This window comes from Crinia signifera, chromosome 2 (assembly GCF_055691185.1).
Source record: "Crinia signifera chromosome 2, ASM5569118v1, whole genome shotgun sequence".
In the NCBI taxonomy this organism is placed as follows: domain Eukaryota; kingdom Metazoa; phylum Chordata; class Amphibia; order Anura; family Myobatrachidae; genus Crinia; species Crinia signifera.
Window position 1 is genome coordinate 359,533,223 of NC_139218.1, and position 20,735 is coordinate 359,553,957.

General features: G+C 46.3%; 1 protein-coding gene across 2 annotated transcripts in view; it reads left to right on the forward strand.

Annotated features, from left to right (window-relative positions):
* Nucleotides 1–20,735, forward strand: part of LNX2 (ligand of numb-protein X 2) — a 132,632-nt gene that overhangs the window by 61,376 nt on the left and 50,521 nt on the right. For both annotated transcript variants that reach the window (XM_083169865.1, XM_083169864.1), the window contains exons 2-3: nucleotides 1,435–1,922; nucleotides 14,924–15,171. In XM_083169865.1, coding sequence (XP_083025991.1) covers nucleotides 1,522–1,922; nucleotides 14,924–15,171 — 649 coding nt within the window. In that variant the 5' untranslated portion in view covers nucleotides 1,435–1,521. The remainder of the gene's footprint in view (nucleotides 1–1,434; nucleotides 1,923–14,923; nucleotides 15,172–20,735) is intronic.

Below are 20,735 nucleotides of genomic sequence, written 5' to 3' on the forward strand. Positions count from 1 at the left end.
CCTTGATGTTTGTGGAATAGATTCTGCATTGTGCTGTGTGTTTGGATGTCACAGTAAAACACAAATAAATACAACACATCATTTCCACCCTGCATTGCGGTAATATTGGATTTGCAAACGCCTGTTCTCTTCCTTGCAATAGAATAAGTAATAACATAAATATGTTTTCCAAGTGAGCTTCTGCTTTTTACCGCAAACAAACAGATCAATTTTTGAGAGGGGTGCTGGCTTTTATCACGTCACAGTAAATGGGATGCAGCGAGATTCCGAGTAACACGGAACGTGCGATTAACAAGCTGCAATCACTAACACTTGCGTGTCAGTTGTAACTTAGCGTATAATTATTTGGGAGGGGGGGATAAGACAAAATCTATTAGTATTCCAGTTGCTGTGAGGTAAGGGAATGGTTCAGGACATGCAATCATTTTACTATCTTTCTAGAGACTTATGCTACATCACGCAAATTAGGACGATTGGGCCTGATTCAGAGCTGATCGCACAGCCGCGTTTTTGCACAGGGGCGTAACTAGAATGTTGTGCGCCCCATAGCAATATCTTGAAATCCCCCCCCCCCCCCCCCCTATTGGCACTAAGGTGTAAAAAAAAAAAAAAAACATAGTATCCACAATACACTTCCCCACTGTGCCCACGAATATCATTACACCCCCGCTCCACATAGATGTTTTTGCAATTTAAAAGTAGAAAACACCAGATAGTGTTTCTGTTGCCCGCACAAAGTGAAGGCAGACATTTTATTCTGTTAGCGAATATACAACCTATCAATTTTATAGGGCCCTTTGCAATATTTACTATGACCCAGTAACAACACTTGACAATGCGACCAATCAAATCATCAGGGCTCGGTGCTATCACCGAGAAGGAGCCTATTCATTTACTAGGACCCTTTGATGTTATTTATAATTCAGCAGCTCACTTTTACCTCAATAATGTGACTGGTTCCAACAGCACGGTAACGGGGGATTCGGTAAAAGCTAGAACACCGGACCAGACCGCCTCCATACTGCAATCTCTTCCACTCTAGAGCTTGTAATGCGTTTCCCATCCATCCATGGGGTAGTCCGTCCAGTGGGGGTGTCTGTGACACCTGTCACCACGGAGACAGGGAGGGAGAGCTTACAACCTCCCTGTATGGTTCAGGGATGTAGTCAAATCTAAATGTTCGGCCCATACAGGGAGGCTGTAATCTCTCCCTCCCCATCATCTCAGTGTCATCTGTTACCGACACCCCCAGATCGGAATGAGCACTACAAGCTCCGGAATGGCAGAGTCTGCTTCAGCAGTTCTAATACCCTAATAGCTAGTTCAACAATTTCAAACCTGGACACAAATGGCGCATGTCTGGCGTCCCCAGTACGCATTGGTCTGCTGTAGTAACCTGTGCAGAGATAATTATATTTCTGTTTTTGTCTTTAGGCCGACAGATAACAGCGGCTATGCCCTGCGTGCGATGCTGAGGACCACCAAGCTGGCTAGTTGTTGAGGTGCATTGGAGCTTCCACCATGGGCACAGCGACTGAAGAACTAGTTGTGGTAGAGGATGATTCTTCATTGAATCCCTTGTGCTTCGAGTGTGGCCAGCAGCACTGGACAAGAGAGAACCACCTGTACAATTACCAGAATGAAGTGGATGATGATCTGGTTTGCCACATTTGCCTTCAACCTCTGCTTCAGCCTTTGGATACCCCTTGCGGCCACACATTCTGCTTCAAGTGCCTCAGAAACTTCCTACAGGAGAAGGACTTCTGCCCGCTCGACCGAAAGCGGCTCCACTTTAAACTGTGCAAGAAATCCAGCATCCTGGTGCACAAACTGCTGGACAAGCTGGTGGTCTCCTGTCCTTTCTCCAATGCTTGCAAGATCACCATGCAGCGCTGTGATGTGGAGGCTCATCTCAAGAACCGGTGAGTGTGAAAGGCGGTGGTAACGGTGCTCTACTCTTAGGTTTGTGTCCTTACATTATGTTTGTGTGCCAAACAAGAACATACAGTAATTAGACATTTATGGGCTTTCGGCAAGAAACCAATGCCAATGAGGCCTAGTGACCTTTGCCGTATCGGCCTTTTGAACCCGTTGACCTTATGTACGTGCAAACCTCAAGCACACTCTACCTTTCATCTGTTGATCATTTGTACATGTCGACATAATGCTGGTCGATCTTATGCAGGTCCAGAGGCCATGAGGGATGCTGACCGAACCCTGCGTTTTTTAAAGGGGCAGTCATAAGCAAGGCAAAACCATGCTTTGTAATTGACTGCCCCTTTAAAAGAACCTCAGAGTTCGGCCAGCATCCTGCGTGGCCACCAGATTCGCACTGCATTACAGCCGGCCCATGGTGTCGACTTGTTAACTGTCCCCTGTAACATTGTTGATCCATTGATCCACACCCTGCTACCAGGGGCCATGTTACTGGGGTATCGCTGAAAGGCAGGGGGGGGGGGGTGTATTTTAACTCATTTTACAGTAACTGCACCAAAATTAGATCTCACATCTTTGGGATGAACTAGCATTATATTTGTAATATACGTGTGCTTATTTCACCACTATTTTCCCTGAAAATCAACAGAAAGGACACCAGTGCCACAGACTCGATTAGGGTGGGAGCAGCCACCCCAGGGACCTGTGAATCTCCCATGCCCATCAGCATTGTAGTAAGAGAGGGAGAGGCTAAAGATGTTGTGTTCGGCAGCTGCTGTGGTAGCTTCATCTTTGGGGTAAATGTACTAGTCTGTGCAATGCAGGCATTGATGACTTCCTGGCAAGTCTGCCCAATGCTTTAGATGGATAATCATTTAAAGGCACAACCAACCTGGTTTGGACAAACGTCTAGCCCAAGGCCACTTAGAAATGTCCCATATTTATACTTATTACAGTGTGCAATGTATAGGCATCCACACAACTCTTGTGCAAGGAAAAGTCCATAAGCATCAGTACTGCTGTGTAAGTGCCAGCAATGTTCTATATGGGTATAACATTAATTCCGAAGGAAGCCAGACAGCAGCCTAGTAATAGTAAGTGGCCAATGAAACCGCAGACACATCTTAAGGTGGCCATACACTAGGCAACTTCTCAGAGTGGAGAACTCGCCTGTGACCACCCCTATGCAATGTAGCATATGCGTTTTTTACGCAAACGCGATAAATCGCATGCGATCTCAGCCAAGCCTACTAGGCTTGGCTTGGATCCAACTTGGGAGGCCAATCCCAGGGCATTTTATCAATCCTGGGATTCAGAAATGCTCAATCCCAGGATTCCCAGGATTGGCCTCCCTATAGAAAAAAATGCTCCCGCCCTGCACATTTATATACCGGGCAGTGTGGCAGAGCCGGGAGCGGGCCGGATCGGCAGAGCGACATACTCAGAACTAGTGATGGGCAAAACGGGTCACTAACGAGAGCTGGGATCCAGCAGATCAGTCAGTGAAAAGATCTGTATCATTTAGGCGCCGCAACGGTTCACTTTGAAAGAAGGGGTAATTGATAATAACGAAGCATAATTTGTTTTACAATCATTTATTGCCATTTTTTTTCCCTTTTTTTTTTTTTTTTAAACAGTGAGCCGAACAAATAAGAACATACATAACCGAGTAAAACACGGATCGATGGCTGGGTGCAGAATCGCCATAGATGGCAACCATCGATGGCGTCTGCACCGATGGCCATCCCTAGCAGCAGCAGCCTTGTTATTCTTTCTTTTACTTGCAGTAGCAGCACTGTACTCAGTCTCCTGAGTTAGTACATCTCAGCTGCCACAGGTGGCAGTGCTGAGATCAGGCAAATGCATTGTAATGAAAAACGAAACTGAAAGTAAAAGAACGACGGATCACCTTTTTAGGATCGGCAGCTCCCTCAGTCTTTTAGGGGATCTGTTCAAAAGATCCACTTTGTTCGCGAACGACCCATCTCTACTCAGAACTTGAGAGCGGCGGTGCGGGAGGGGGGGACAGGCTGCGCAAACTGATGTGCAGCGTGACCTGCGACCGGTTCACACAGTGCAGAGCTGTACAGCCGGGAGGGGAGCACCCAGGCAGCGTCTGAGCGAGTGCTCAGATGCTACCCGGCATTAGAGCATGCGCAGTCTAATCCTGAAATCCCGGGATTTGCCACCCTAGATCTGACAGATCTCCCCTGCTGGCAGTGCGACTAGCAGACTCCAATGTGCTGTGCACGGGACAGCAGATCACATCAGACCTGCTGACAAATACATGGGATTTGGAAGCTTTTTATGTGATTGAGCACCTTTAGTCCTAGTGTATGGGCACCTTTAGTCTTGTATTGATGTATTTTCAGCCTCACGTTTGTGGAAGAACCGATGTAAACTTATCTGTGAGTCAGGAGTTTTTCTTTAATCCCATCTTCATTACATAGTCCCAAATGCCCCGACCTATTCCCAACCTCTGAGATACCATCCCGTTATTAGTTCTCCGCCTGCAGGCTGCTTATTTGATGCGTAGCCTCATAATTCCTCAGTGACTTGTTATTATGTACTGCACATCGGCCATTACTGTATATTATTACAGATTTCTTCTAATGCTTCTGGTGACCACAGCTCCTATGATGAGTAATCAGTGAGGCTGGAATAGGAGATTTTCCTTCTACCTCCTGGTGGGAAGACATTAGGGGAATACTCAGCATCTTGTCCTGTAGCCGTTTGGATCTAAACTTCTATTTTCTTTATACCTGGAGGAATTTCCTTTTCTCTTTTCCTATGCAGCGGATAAAACAAGTCTGTGATAAAAATCCAGCATTTCTGTGCACTTTACTGGCCCGAAGATAAAATAATTGGTATCATATACTTTTATATGGTTCCCATCACACACAGCCCACAACACCGGTATCCTAACTCCTGAGGCCATAGACTTCTAACAATGCTATTGTAGGGCAAATAAATAAAACAATGCTAATAACATGTCCAAAATCAGTGTTATTTTGTTGTTTTAGGGTTGGAAATTAACCATCATTAAAGATGGTTTATTACTAATAAAGTAATAAAAAATGATTTAGTGATATATTACGGTGCATATTAATGGGGTAATGAGGTTCCCAAGTAGGAACAAAGGGCCTGATTCAGAAGGAGGCACTATCGCTGCTGCAGGCATACAGCCATAGCATTGATATGGTAATGCTGCCCTGGGGCACAACACATTCTGCTGTATTACTCATTCAAATCCTAGGACGTAGTTTCAGATCATCTCCAACACCATCGACTGTCGCACAAGTTAGTCACCGCACAAGCTAACAAGAGACCAGGATATATCTGTTCTCTAATAGAGATCCTGTCCTCTCCATTCCCACACAACTGCGGCAAGAAGACTCTGGGGGTAATTCAGGTTGGCTTGCAAAAGCAAACTCCTTCTTTAATGGATAAAACCATGTGCACTGCGGGTGGAGTTGATGTAACATGTGCAGAGAGAGAGTTAGATTTGGGTGGGGTGTGTTCCTCGAACCGATATCTATATTGCAGTGTAAAAATAAAGCAGCCAGTATTTACCCTGCACAGAAACAAAATAACTCACCCAAATCTAACTCTGCAATGCACCATGATTTAGTCCATTAGAAAACCAAATGTGCTTTGGGAGCCAACCTGAATCACCCCTTCTGTTTGTAAAGCTGCAGGCCGACGTCGCCACCTGCCAGCACTCCCAGTGGCTCTATCGCGCAGCACCCGCTCATGTTATTGATAGATCTTCCTGCTCTCACTGCATCACAAGAACTATTTGCGCAAGTCCTGTGCATGACTATTGGTACTTTGCGGTGCCGGACTGTGTTATATTATATCATGCCCAATGTGTAATCCAGGAAAGTAGAACATATTTACCATGTTATATAAGATACATCTCTGTTTCCCTTATGAGGCAGTGGTTTTCTGGGATCACTAATTAGCATGATTGCCCCAATACTCACCAGTACAGGGTGTATAGTTCATTGTGTTCTGAGGTTGTTATATACCTAGGGCAACTATACGTCCCAGCATGCTCTGACACCATTTTTAACTGTTAGGACAGAATAAAACCAGGACAGTGCATGCTGGGATGTGTAGTTCCACAGCAGCAGGAGGCTGCATTTGAATACCCCAGACCTACGGAATTGAGCCCCAGGCTGTGTCAGATTATGGCAGGGAGACCCCCACTTTGTAGATTACCTTTTTAAAGTGTGACCATCCCAGCCTGTCTGGGGACAGGGGAGATCCGAGGAAGGGAAAAAAGCAGGTACTCTCTCCCATTAGGCCGTGCCCCCTTGTTGCTGCCAGTCCTCTCCATGCTGCATTATATATTGGTACAGTATATCTCTCCCTCCAAGGCTTCATACATCTTCCACTTGGAGACATCCCATTTTAAGGGAGCCCACAGAAATTGTTAGCCGTGCAAAGTGAAAACGTTCCCGTTGGTGGCAGAAATCGCAACAGGAAAGGGGCCTGATTCAGACCTGCTCACTAGGCTGCGTATATTCAGAGCCTAATGAGCTGGTTAACACTGCCCCTGCAAATACACGTCCTCCCCGCCGGCCGGATCCCCTCGCTATGCTGCGAGCGGTTGTGTGTGCTTACACATCCGCCCGCAAGCACCTGCACAGAGGAGAGATCATGTGATGGTGGCTCACCACAGAATGACTCCTCCTCTGTTCACAACAGAAAAGTAGCCCAGGACTTACTTATCAGCTGCACGGTTTTCTCAGAATTGGGGCTGGCGCTGACATCATGTGATGTGATCCGCCCGGCCCCAGCAGGCTGGGGCCTGCCCAGCGTTTCTTTGGGCGCGCCCACCGTTTTTGTATGCACACCGGTGAAATGCCGGGTGTCCACGCCGGAACGCTCCTTGGCTGCCAATCAAAATGCGGATGCACCGGCCAGTGAAAATTTCGCTGCGGAGTCCCCCACCATCGGAGATGGGGCCGAATTTGCTGCTCAAGGTCTGAATCGTCCCCAATGTTTCTAACCTAAGTGTGCAGAGGTGGCGCAGTAATGAGCCCATACATTAATGTTTCAAATACACTCGATGAACATTTACCTAAACTTATGACAACATAAACATATGACAACGTATTTACATAAACATATGACAACAGCTGTGTGTGTAGGTAGGATTAACTGCAATATTTACATCTCCGCTTTATACAACATCTGATTCAGAGTTCTATGCTAATATATATATAATATATTAGCTACTGTCCTGTGCAATAATATACAATGGCACAGACGCTGGGATTTGTATTGAGACCCCCACAAGCTGCATCTCACATCCTAGCAGCTGTGTACAAAGACGCTTCAATATTCAACCATCGGAATATGCCTATGGTCATAGCGAATGGCAGTGTGGCTGAGACTATGGCGCCATGTTTCTGCATACATATCACAGTCGTAGCCCCCAATTTGGTCAGGACATACCACTCGCTGTTACCCACCCCCAAACACTTCCTGACTGTCAGTCACTTCACAAATAAATCCTCACTACAACATCGCTAAGGTACCTTGGCACAGTGGGTCTAATTATAAAATGAGTGCATTACGTATATAGCTGAATCAAGCCATAAGTCCATACATGCTGCTGTATATGGTATAGGAAAACACAGGAGTTCTCAGTGTGATTGAAGTACAATTTCCAATCCTTCAAAGGCAAGAGAACATGTCAGATGTCAGGTTACTTAACACAGGACAAGGCACCAGTTTATTCCAGCAGCGTTTAATCACCTAACGGTGCCAGAAATGGGGAGGCGGGGGGGTGCAGATTATCAGTCTAATTAGTAGAAGGTTAGTAATTATGATGTCTTATTCAAGAGACTGGAAGAAAACACTACGCTGATGCCCAGACTGATCGTCAAAATAAGATCATGGTTCTGGTTGATTGGTTTAGTGACCTGGGCCTGTAAATCAATCTATTTTAGTCAGTACTCCATAACATGTATATACTGGGCAGCGCGGTTGGTGTAATGGTTAGCATTACTGCCTCACAGCACTGAGGTCATGGGGGAGATGTAATAGGGTGAGAGAATTAGAAAGTGAGAGATTGGTAAGAAATCTCCAGTTTTATTAAAGCGGCAATCATTTACACTGCAAAATCAAACTGGTTTTCCAGTGTAAATGATTGCCGCTTTAAAAAAAAAAAGTCTTCTTACCAAATCTCTCCCTTTCTGATTCTCTCACCCTATTACATTTCCCCTATAGGTCTGATTCCCACTATGGCCTTAACTATGGGAAGTTTGTCTATTTTCTCTGTGCTTGGTGGGTATCCTCCAGGTACTCCAGTTTCCTCCCACAATACAAAAATATACTGGTGCATTCATTGGCTCACTCCACTGGGGCAGGACTGATATTAGTGGCCACGTATACTCTGTAAAGTGTTGCGCTATATAAATAACCGGTAATAAATAAAAAATATAGCGTTTATTGAAAAATTTGGCAGAGCAAAACGGGTTAGTTATTTTAGATCTACATTTTCTAGGTTTACAATCAAAAGGTCGAAAACGAATGGTCAACAGAGTCAAAAGGTCAACATGGTCAAGAAATCACCCTTGAAAAGGTCGACAAAAGGTCCTCATGAGTTTTTCATGAATTTTTGGGGGGCATGACACCCTATACGGTATAGACCAGGCATGTCCAAACTGTGGCCCTCCAGATGTTGTGAAGCTACACATCCCAGCATTCCCTAATAACAAAACTGTGGCAAGGCATGATGGGACGTGTAGTTTCACAACAGCTGGAGGGCCATAGTTTGGACATGCGTGGCATAGACACTTTATGAGTGTACTGCGTCCCTTCACATATCTCACTGCGCTCGCCAGGTCTGGGTGTCGACCTAGACACTGGATCTAAAACCTGAATACCCCTTATAACTTTGCAGTCTGAAAAGCCACTACTACAGTATGTTAAAAGAACCATGAGGACTTCATTATGTAGCACAATTACAGCATACATTGCAACACTGAAACAAATTGCTAAGTTACAGATGTGTCCACAGACATCTATCATACAAGTCGGGAGGAGGAGCCGCAGGATGTAAACAAACATCTGAACTGAATACAGTGCTCTAGATGAGGTCGTACCAATGACCTATACAGAGGCATTATCCTCTCCCTATGCAACCAAGCATCTGACTTGCCTTCTTCATTGCTTTGTTACATTGCCTACCTGCCTTTAAGTCCCCTGAAATAGTGACACCTAGAGAGGGATCTAGGTGTCACTATTTTAGGGGACTGAAAGGCAAGTAGGCAATGTAACAAAGCAATGAAGAAGGCAAGTCAGATGCTTGGTTTTATAGGGAGAGGTATCAGCAGTAGAAAGAAAGAAGTAATAATGCCACTGTATAGGTCAATAGTACGACTCTAGAGTACTGTGTTCAGTTCTGTAGGCCATATCTCCAGAAGGATATAAATACATTAGAGACTGTACAAAGAAGGGCAACTAATGCTGCTTTCACACCGCAAAACCTGCTTTAGACCAGGTATTTAAAACGTTTTTTTCAAACGGGTCAGAGGAAGTTTACCCCCTTTCACACCGCATCTAAATACCTGGTCTAAAGCAGGTTTGCGGTGTGAAAGCGAAAGTGAAAACGGCTCACATTGCTCCCCTGTGCACTGTGGCCGGTCCAGGCTGGGGGGGGGGGGGGGGGGGTGGAGAGCGGCTGCCCGCTGAACTGATATTGGGGGGGGGGGGGGGGGGGAGATCGGCTGCCCGCTGAACTGATATTGGGGGGGGGGGGGGGGGAGAGCGGCTGCCCGCTGAACTGATCTGGGGGGGGGGCCCAATTAATCAATTTTTACAGAGGAGCCCCAGGGTCCCCACCAAGACTTTGTAGCCGCGGAGGGGGCAGACCTGTGCCGCCCTGTGCACCCCTGTTATCATCATCCCAGCAGTAGCCAGTCACCCATGAGCCCCGGGAGCAGCCCTGGTGTGCTGCCTGCTGTATTAGCAGCATCCCAGCCGCACACATGCCCGGAGCTGCGGCCGCCTTTACCATGCTGCTGATACAAGTCCCGATGTCCCCATCTTTCGGGGGTTAGTAGTATGGGAGGAGCAGGCGCCTTGCTTCCTATCCCCGCATGTCCCTGCGGGCTGTGCACAGGGACATGCGGGAGGGCGGTCGCAGCGCATCGCCGGCTGCAGGACACAACGCGTCGCCGCTGGCATTGACCGCTGGCAGCGATGACTGAGGAGGGCGCTCGGCGGCGGCAGCAGCGGGGACTCGGGAGGCATCACAGCAGGACACGACAACATACCTCCCAACTTCTGTCCGTATGAAATAGGGACACTCGCGCGCCCGAAAAGGGGGCGGGCGTATGCAAATGAGGGCACGGCTTATGCTAATTAGCCGCGACCTCATTTTCATACGAGAATAGGCGCTGTGCGCATGCGCACAGCATCTATTCTACTAGATTGGGGGTCTCCCAACTGCCACCCCCCGCAGCGGGACAATGCCTGCCGCGGGTGGGACAGCGGGACAGGACCCGAAAATCGGGACTGTCCCTCTAAAATCGTGACAGTTGGGAGGTATGCGACATGTCGCCACTGGCACGGACCGCTGGCAGCGGGGACTCGGCTCGGGAGGCATCACCGCATCGGCTGCGCTGTAAGCATCAACTTCACTGACAGCAGGTTGGTGTATCAGGGGGGGGGGGGGGGGGCGCGTCCCTACAGTGTATTTTATATCAGTGGCGGGGTCCCTGCAGCGTATGGGAACTCAGAGGCGTAACTAGATATTCGTAGGCCCCATAGCAAAAGTTTGTAAGAGCCCCCTATTTAGCAACTGGCAGCTGCACCCCCTGCACCTATGGTAGTTACGCCCCTGTGGGAACTAGTAGCTGCAGGGACCCCGCCACTGATATAACATACACTGTAGGGACCCCCTGCCCCCAGCGCGATTATTCCCCTCCGTGCTCTGCCCAGGGGGGAGGGGGGGGGGGTAGGAATCCCGTTTCAGATCCATTTTGTCACCAAAAAAAAACGTGTCTGAAACGGGTTTTTGGAAAGGTAAAATCACTTTGCACCTTTCAGACCGCACAGATTACGTTTCAAAACGGTTAAAAATCTGCAAAATACCGGGTTTTTTGTGCGGTCTGAAAGGGGTATCAAATGGTGCATGGCCTACATCACAAAACGTACCAGGAAAGAAGAAAATTCTTAATATGTATACTTTGGAGCAGAGAAGGGAAAGGGGGGAAGGGAAAAGGGGGACATGATAGAAACTTTCAAATATATCAAGGGCTTTAACAAGGTACAGGTGGGAGACATTCTTCACAGGAAGAGGAGCAGCAGAACACGGGGACATGCACTGAAACTAGAGGGAGGAAGATTCAGGGGAAATTTGAGGAAGAATGACTTCACAGAAAGAGTAGTAGATAAGTGGAAAAGGGAATAGATAGCAGAGCGCTGGAAAATTGCTGTGTCCTTGCTGCCGTCTAGGGGGGATACTCAACCCCTCTTAAAAAGGATATTAATAGAGAGAAAGTAGGCGGCGCTAGAGGACACCAAAGACACACAGTCTTATAAAAAAGTACAAATTTATTTAACAATAATCACAATAAACAATTATAAAACTGAAAACACCGGCCGGTGATTTGAAAGGTTAAGAAAACCTATTGGTGCATAAGTAACGATTTTAGAGCATCTCCAGATATACTAGATGCAATTTGCATAGCCCAGCAGAGATTGTATGGTACTATTTATGTCCCATATAAAGCACATATATTAATGCAAAGCTTTATCAGCAGTTGAAGCAGACATAGGGTTAGTTACTGGCAGTCTTTTGTGCAAAGCAATGTTAATCTGATATCAGAAGCTTAAATAGCGTTTTAGGCAGACATACTTCTTTTAAGCACAATCAAGGGTTAATTTCCAGCCAAACGTTATAACTCAGTCATTAGAGCCACATAAAAGCTTGAAGATGTTAGAAAGCTTTGTAAATGAATGGATGCAAAAAAGGTATACTTATGCTCCGTTTGTAATCCACTGTTAGGGGAGTTGATTCGATTGCCCACGCCTGGAGAGGGTTCACGGCTGTTTGCGCTGTCAGCCTTATCTCAAACACGCTGCTCCGGCTTCCGGGTCTCCCAGCAGGGTGCTTTCAGAGTGTCAATTGACAAGATAGAGTTTTCCTGTGACGCGTTTCCCCGCCTCTTGGAGTGTCAGCGGCTTCCTCAGAATCTGAGGAAGCCGCTGACACTCCAAGAGGCGGGGAAACGCGTCACAGGAAAACTCTATCTTGTCAATTGACACTCTGAAAGCACCCTGCTGGGAGACCCGGAAGCCGGAGCAGCGTGTTTGAGATAAGGCTGACAGCGCAAACAGCCGTGAACCCTCTCCAGGCGTGGGCAATCGAATCAACTCCCCTAACAGTGGATTACAAACGGAGCATAAGTATACCTTTTTTGCATCCATTCATTTACAAAGCTTTCTAACATCTTCAAGCTTTTATGTGGCTCTAATGACTGAGTTATAACGTTTGGCTGGAAATTAACCCTTGATTGTGCTTAAAAGAAGTATGTCTGCCTAAAACGCTATTTAAGCTTCTGATATCAGATTAACATTGCTTTGCACAAAAGACTGCCAGTAACTAACCCTATGTCTGCTTCAACTGCTGATAAAGCTTTGCATTAATATATGTGCTTTATATGGGACATAAATAGTACCATACAATCTCTGCTGGGCTATGCAAATTGCATCTAGTATATCTGGAGATGCTCTAAAATCGTTACTTATGCACCAATAGGTTTTCTTAACCTTTCAAATCACCGGCCGGTGTTTTCAGTTTTATAATTGTTTATTGTGATTATTGTTAAATAAATTTGTACTTTTTTATAAGACTGTGTGTCTTTGGTGTCCTCTAGCGCCGCCTACTTTCTCTCTATTAGTAGATAAGTGGAATAGCCTCCTATAAGAGGTGGTAGAGGCAAATACAGTAGTACAATGTACACATGCTTGGGATAGGCATATTGGTATCCTTACAAAAAGATAAGGATCAATTATGGTTTGAGGTAACATGTTTAAAAAAGGGGCAGACTAGATGGGCCAAGTGGTTCTTATCTGCCGTTAAATTCTATGATTCTATGTTTCTCCTCAATACAGTCCTGGATGCTAAATGGACCGAAGAGGACGTGATCTACGCCGGAGGACCCATGTTTTACTAGACAAATACGATTTTTTTAGCCGTATTTGGCTTAGTAAATTTCCCCGTGTGCTTCTGACTAACTTCCTATGAAATATTGACTATATAGTCAAAATCCAACAGTTATGCCGCCCATACACGTCCCGATGCGGGTGTGCATTCTGTGCTTAACTAGCACGCATCGCATCGCATTGCATGCCTTGTGCATGCGTTGTGCATGCAATGCGATGCGATGAAAACTAAGTACAAAAAGTATGTGCAGCACATACTTTTTGTACTGTGCAATGAGGTGCCGCGGGAGCGCGCACCTCAAAGCACACATTGCACAGCCCGCATCGGTGCGTGTATGGGCACCTTTAGTCAGAATAAAACAGCATTTGATGCCTTTCTATACACCCAAGTAGTGCCTGATTTAAAAGTATATTATGGTGTACATATTATTGTATAACAGTATGGCACGGGAAGTCCCGCCAATATGTTCTTAGCATTGTCAGAAAATGTAAATGTATTTCCAGCATGATTCCCACCAGCACATCTGTACTAAAGTTTGGGATGGGAGAATATTTTTATTATTATTACTATCCCTTATTTATATGGCGCTACAGGGGGTCCAAGCACCAGAAACAAGAACAGTATGTACATAAAAACGTGAGTTACAGTACAAAACATTGCAGAAAAAGGACAAAGGGGGTGATCATTGCGGTATTTGCGATAATAGCACCCAAATCAGCAGTGTGGTGGTGGCTATAACCATAGCCTTTCGGCCGTTGTTGGCAGTATAAGGGAGAGAAGAAAAAGCACAAGAGGGAAGAGGGCCCTGCCCGTTTCAGAGGTAGGGAGCAGCATGGGAGAAGTAACCAGTTAGCAGGAGATGTGCCAATCATTTGTAGAGAGAGAAGTGGACGGGTGGGAGTGTAAAGGGAGATGAGGTCAGATATGTAAAATAAAAGAAGATTGGGTGAGGGCATTGTACATGTGTGTGAGGAGTGGAAATTGGATTCTGAAGGGGAATCTGAGCCAGTGTAGGGTATGTAGGAGATGGGAGGCAGAAGTTGTACAGATGTTGTCACACTCCTTGTTGCCACACAAATCGCCATGTTCTACATACATGGCAATTGGCATGATCCTGCCGCCACGCTCATGCGTATATTTTGCTCTGCGGGTCATAGAAACACATTGATGGGCAACATAGCATTCATGCACCATGGGTATGACATTGGCGCCCCAAACAAGCACGAGCGGCCGTGGTGCAGCAGTGTACGATGTGTACAATGTAACGACATCTGTACGTCTGGGGAGGAAGTTGAGCTGGACAGCAGCATTAAGAGCAGCAATTGGAGTGGAGAGAGGTGGGAGGCATGGAGACCAGAGACGAGTGGGTTACTGTAGTCCAGTCTGCAGATGACCAGTGAGTGGATGAGGGTTTTAGCTGCCTTCAAAGAAAGACAGGGTCTTGAAGAATAAAGTTTAGTACTTTCCTTGCAGACAAAGATTTAGTAGTTAGAGAGGTATTGTGAAGTTTTTTAGCATGTTGCTGGTGCCAACTTTACATGGCTACGTATACACAATTATTACAGTATTTAATTCAATGATAGCAATTTCATCCAAATCACACAAAAAAAGTCTCAAGAACTGTTGAATTAAAGTTAATGCCGTTATATTTTACAATTACATAAATAGAAGCCTGGTATGCGATCTAGAACCTAATCCCAGCTAATCCTGGAGGTACAGTGGCATGCCACAACATGCAAAATGAAACAGTCCAAAGCAGTCCAGTGCAGTTTACTGAAGAGTGTCTCTTGTTTCTAGGTGTCCCGGAGCGTCTCACCGGAGAGAGGTGTTGGACCAGAGAAGGGCCAGCAAGCTGCAGATTGAAATCGAAGGAGAAAGCGGATCAGGCGTGATTGATCATCCATCGGCGGTATCTCCAGATATAGACAAAGCAGGACCTGGGTCTGCTCTCCTGGAGAGAAACATGACTCCGACAGTCCTGCCTGTGTGGTCAGATGACCAGGGGTTTGATAATCTTGCCTTCGAGGAGAGCACTGTAGCGGACAGTAAGTACAGTATATCATCCCACCTGAGTGCAAAGCACAACACTGCCTTTATTCATTCATTACCTTATACAACTGCATGCATACTGTGTGTGTGTGTGTGTGTGTGTGTGTGTGTGTGTGTGTGTGTGTGTTTGTAAAAATACAGTATATATGTTTTACATGAGCTTATAGAAATTGAAGAGTTTTAATATGTAAGTCTGTAGAGGGACAGGAGTGTGAACTATCGGATTGCAGAGGACAATGACATAATACTGTATGTGCTTAACAAATGTCAAACATCTCCAGTTCTTGTGTTACAATTATGTATAATGGTGCAATTTTAGGGCCTAATTCAAACCTGACCAATGGGCTGCAAATGTTTGGAGCCCAGCGGTTAGGTAAATGCCTTCAAATCAAGGTCTCCCCCCCATCCCTGTGCAAGGCTGCTAATGCGTTCGCAGCCATGCACTCTGGGAAACCGTTCCGGATCACTCACCATAGAATGGTGTTTCCCCCTGTTCGCAGCCGCTGCATTGCGATGGCCTTGGTGAGAAGGAGGTCATTGCTGTCACCAGCAACCCTACCACCCAACGGCCGGGCAACGCCTGCGTTTTCCGAGGCACTCCCAGATATCGCCAGTATTCCGCCTACAATATGATTCCCATGTAAGTCTTGGCATCTTATATGGTACTGCATATTGGGCTTGTCACCAGGTCGTATATATTTGACTGTGCAACAAATATGTTTGTGTATATCAGACCTGATGCCGTATATCAATCCGATTGTTAGGCCTTGCAGTAGAAAGATAATGGTAAAACAGGTCAATAGTCGGTAGTTTGACCCTAAATAGTCAACATGAACAATGTTGCCAAAGAGAAACTGTCTACAAAAGCAAAAGGTTGGCATTGACACTGGCAACCTCTTGGCCAGACACCCAGTAGACACACACAATAGCCATAGCAGTTGTGGTGGCTCTATGTATTATACTTCACATCAAATACAGATGGAGCGGGAGACATCTTTGGCCGGCGCTCGCCAGATCCCTTGCACTGGCGAGCGCCGGCGATAGAGACTGGGACGCGCGTGCGTCTCACACGCACGTGCGTCTCAGTTTCCCATCGGTGGGGGGACGGGAACCCTGTCCGTCTCCCCTTCAGGGAGATGGACAGGGTTAAGGGGGGGTGCGGCAAGGTGGCGGGGACCCGGTGCGACCGCCGGCGAGGCGGCGGGGACCCGGGGGGAGCCCCGTTGTAAAGGGACGTGCGCTAATTATACTATAACCCATCAGGTACCTGGTACCATGCAGGGCTCAGCACATTATAGTAAATGCTATAAAAGGTGTAAGGTGCACACAGGCCCCTGGATTCCTTCACCCATTTACTGACCCCTCCAGAGTCCCGCATCGGCAGCAGCGCTGCACACATCACTGATAAAATGGCGCAGAGACGGGGGAGGAACCGATTGATCTCCCAACACATGGCACTACTGCTTGACTACGAGCATCTTTCCAGTTGTGTCCATCCAAATCCTGCATTGTCCATGTACTCTGTTTCTTTACAGACATCTGTATTATTTTCTCTGTGAGATAAAATTGTACAACACATATATATTCATATTGTAATGTCTAACTGTGACTGATACCTGTACATGTATTTTATTTATGCTCAATCCTTAATTTAAAAAATTAAAAAATAGCGCAGAGGACATTTTCTCGGAGACCACTGCATGCGCACTGAACTTTGAACTCCTGAACTAGGGTCTCCTAGTGACTCCTCCTTTTTAAGTGACTCCTTTTTCTCTCTTAAGATGACCCCTGCATGTATACGTTACCTTTGTATATATGGTACCATACTAAGGTCAGTATTTTATATCTGCACAAACAATGTCTCTGCAGACAATGGTTTATAGCACGGTGTTAGTGCCTACATTATTACATGGGACCTATTTCAGATGTGGTTGCATTTAGCATATTGGAATGCAGCATGAGGCATCTGATATAAGTTCATGCATTTGTGATCCGACACCATTGGCTAGATGAATGACCCATGAGGTCACACAGATCGGCAGCCACATCTCCTTCCAGGAGGCCAAACGCCCCCACACCCAAATGGCTGCATAGTGTTGACGTATACGGCTGTACTGCTTCCATCGACGCAGGACCTGTACTGTACAGTATCACTATCCCACACATGTGCAAAGCACCGGACATCTGTTGTTTATGACTGTAGCCACAGATGCATCGGGACCTGAATCAGGCCCATACATGTTGTGACCATCTTTAAATGTCTACGATGCTGACCCTACCAGCAGTGTCAGGAAGCCGTTGTGCGGGCACAAGCTATCTGGCCTGGTCCATTGAGCTTACAGCAAAGCACTCTTCCCCTTGCTGCACACGTGTATAAAGTTACACATAGAAGAATGTACTACAATTAGCTGGCAGTATATAATGCTTTTTTAATGTTAAGTGGATCCTTCAAATACCTATTTAATATGCAAGTGACAGCTCCAGGATAACGCCTAACCCTATAACATTACAGCAGTCACATAGGGCTTCCTGTCATTAGTTTACTCTACATTAAAGTCGTTTCTGCATTCTGTGCTTACATAGAAACGATACTGTATGTCATCCTCAGTGGGTCGGGATCATTTGGTTTACAGTATGTTGGTCGACAAGCATTAGGACAGGATTCTAGGTTGACATAGGTCAAGGTCGACATGGTTTTAGGTTGACATGGCTTTAGGTCGACACAAACATTAGGTCGACATGGTCTGGGTCGACAGTCAAAAGGTCGACATGGGGGTTTTCACTGTTTTTTTTTACCCGAATGTCGACATGGACACACTTTGAAGTGCACCGCATCCCCTCGCATCGCTCGCTGTGCTCGCCATGCTTCAGGGCACGGTGTCTCGCTGCACCTGGCACACTATTTTATTCTCACACCACGCCCTAGTGGATGGTAGGACATGAAATACCGCCTGTCGGCACATGTTGGTTCAAAAAACAGTGAATAACCCCATGTCAATGCTTGTGTCGACCTAATTACTTGTCGACCTAAAGCCATGTCGACCTAGAACCGTGTCGACCTTGACTCATGTTGACTTATCTCCATGTCGACCCAGTGCTTGTCGACCAACATGCTGTAGACCAAATGACCGCATCCCTCCTCAGTGTCCGCACAGCAGTGTATACGCCTGCAATGAGGATATGCCTTGTCCGCCTTGTCCAGTTATATCACATGCTATACTTTATATCAGCGATAGCTGATTGTTTTGGGTGAGGTCATTAACCCCCTTGCTTAATGATGAACTTATTACTTACAATGAATTTGGGGCCTATTTCAGACCTTTTCGCTAGGCTGCGAATGTTCACAGCCTAACAAACAGGTAAAAGCCGGCCACCGAAAGGTCATGCCCCCGCCAGGTGAATCCCTGCATTTGCATGTGAGGAGATAGGCACGCAGACCCGTACAATCGGAATGTATCGCATGCGATCCTGCCATCTGGGAAGGTCCTGGGTGGCTCGCGGGGGATCGGATGGATACATCACAGCGGTGTATGGCCAGCTTAACTCTCCCTATGTACATTACAGTTGCCCCACCTGCAGTACCACAGGGTTTTGCTCATTTGAGAAAGATTTTGCATATGCGCTCAACAATGAATCAGACCCAGTGTGTATCCACTATATTGTTAACGATGTCTGCTCCCGAAGATCGTTAATGGTACCCCGGTCGTCTAAACATGCAGTCCAATCTGCCGATATCGTCAGTGGCTGCATGGTCAGCAGTGCTCCAGGTGACCTCAGTGAACGATATCATGTATTAATCCCAGTAAACTGGTTATAAAGCGGAAGGTGATAACGCACCAGCCAGTCCGATGTTTTTGAAGAATGACAGTTAGGAGTTAATTGATTGCTGCGTTATCACCTTCCACTTTATCACCATTTTATCACTTTACCAGGCTTAATATATCTGCCCCTCTGTGCCAAAAGATTGTTATTTTTGGCAAATGTCATGAAAACGGCTTGGGGTTCCCCCTCCTGAGCATAACCGGCCCCGGGCTAAAAGAACAGGTTCCGGTTTTAGAAATTCAGGGGTCAAAAAACATAGGGATCCCCAGGATTTCTAAAATCACCACCAGGCTCAAGGGCCGGTCCTGGTTCCCAAAATACGGGGGACAAAATGAGTAGGGGTCCCCTGTATTTTGACAACCAGCACCAGGCCCAAACACCAACAGGGTAATGCCAGAGCCAGGGGGAACTTTTTATGCATTTATCCCTGTGGCTGGTCAGCCCGGGTAAGCACCCTGGAGGAGGGTGGACCCCACGTAATAAAGGGGGTCCTCCCCCTCCAGAGTTACCCCTGCCCAGGCTGAAGCCCAGGGCTGTCCCCGGAGTCCCTGGGCATTGGGCACAGGGCTGATGTTAGTGTAAATGAAAGATAAACCGTCAAGAGTTTATTTACCTTCTGCGGCCCTTCCCCCAGCTAGGCGCTATTGGCCGCCTAGATGCACCGAGAGGCCAATCAGGAGCTGCTAGGCCAATAAGTGGCCAATAGCGCTATTAGGGGGGAGTTGTCACTTTTTGTGTTTTTTTTCTAAGAGTCATTTAATGCACTTCCTATTTATCAGTCCAAGTGCTAAGTACATTGAAAATGTATTTGTTTTGTTTACTGAGCAATAAGCATATATTATACAGTATCTTATAGACTTATTGCATAGTTGTACTGTATTTCTATTTTTTTTTATTATTATTATGCATTTAGGCTTTCATTACTTGTCCTTAATATAAAATCAGCAGCTGCTGCTATATTTGAAACCCCCCTTTACCTTTCAATCATCGCCTTAGAAGTCAAGGTCAAGCCCCCAGCGGCATTTCATTCCTGTTTTAAACAGTGGTGTTACGCTTTTGCAGTATATAAAGTGGGAAATGTTCTACAAAGACAATTCTAAACTATTTCCTTAGACATATTTGCCTCACGCTGAAGACAATTAATCCGCAATCTGCTGATAAATCCCATGCCGAAATAAATGCGCAAGTAAATTACAAGCATGGAGAAAATTAAATGACTCGAGAATGCAGTTTCAATTATCCTAATTATAGAGTCATGCTACATACTTCAACTTTATTAAAAAAAAATTATTCAAGGCAGAAACATTTGAATAATATCAGTGGGATTGTAACTGCTTCTGAGGGTAACCAATGGGTGGTTTCATGAATAAACAGATGTCCCCTTCCTCCCACTACAAATAATTCTGCACAGGTAATGGCAACAGAAATGAGTGGGAAGCCGATCATGCAGTCCCAGTCATTGTGAAGGGTCTGCAGTAGGTAAGACCACCTCAGTGCCAATGCTTGTGTCGTTTTTAGTTACTGCGGATACTGGCCCTTATTCTGATCGGTGGGGCCGGATCCGAATATGCGGCCAGGACCGTGCGTGCGAAGCCCCGCCTTCCATACGGATCGCCAACTCCGTCCGTACGCGGTAAGAAGCTGGCCGAACGGACCGCACGTGTACTTTTCATGGAATACGCCTCCTCCATCTCAGGGAACCTCCCCCATCATTCGATGGTCGCAGACCATCGAATGC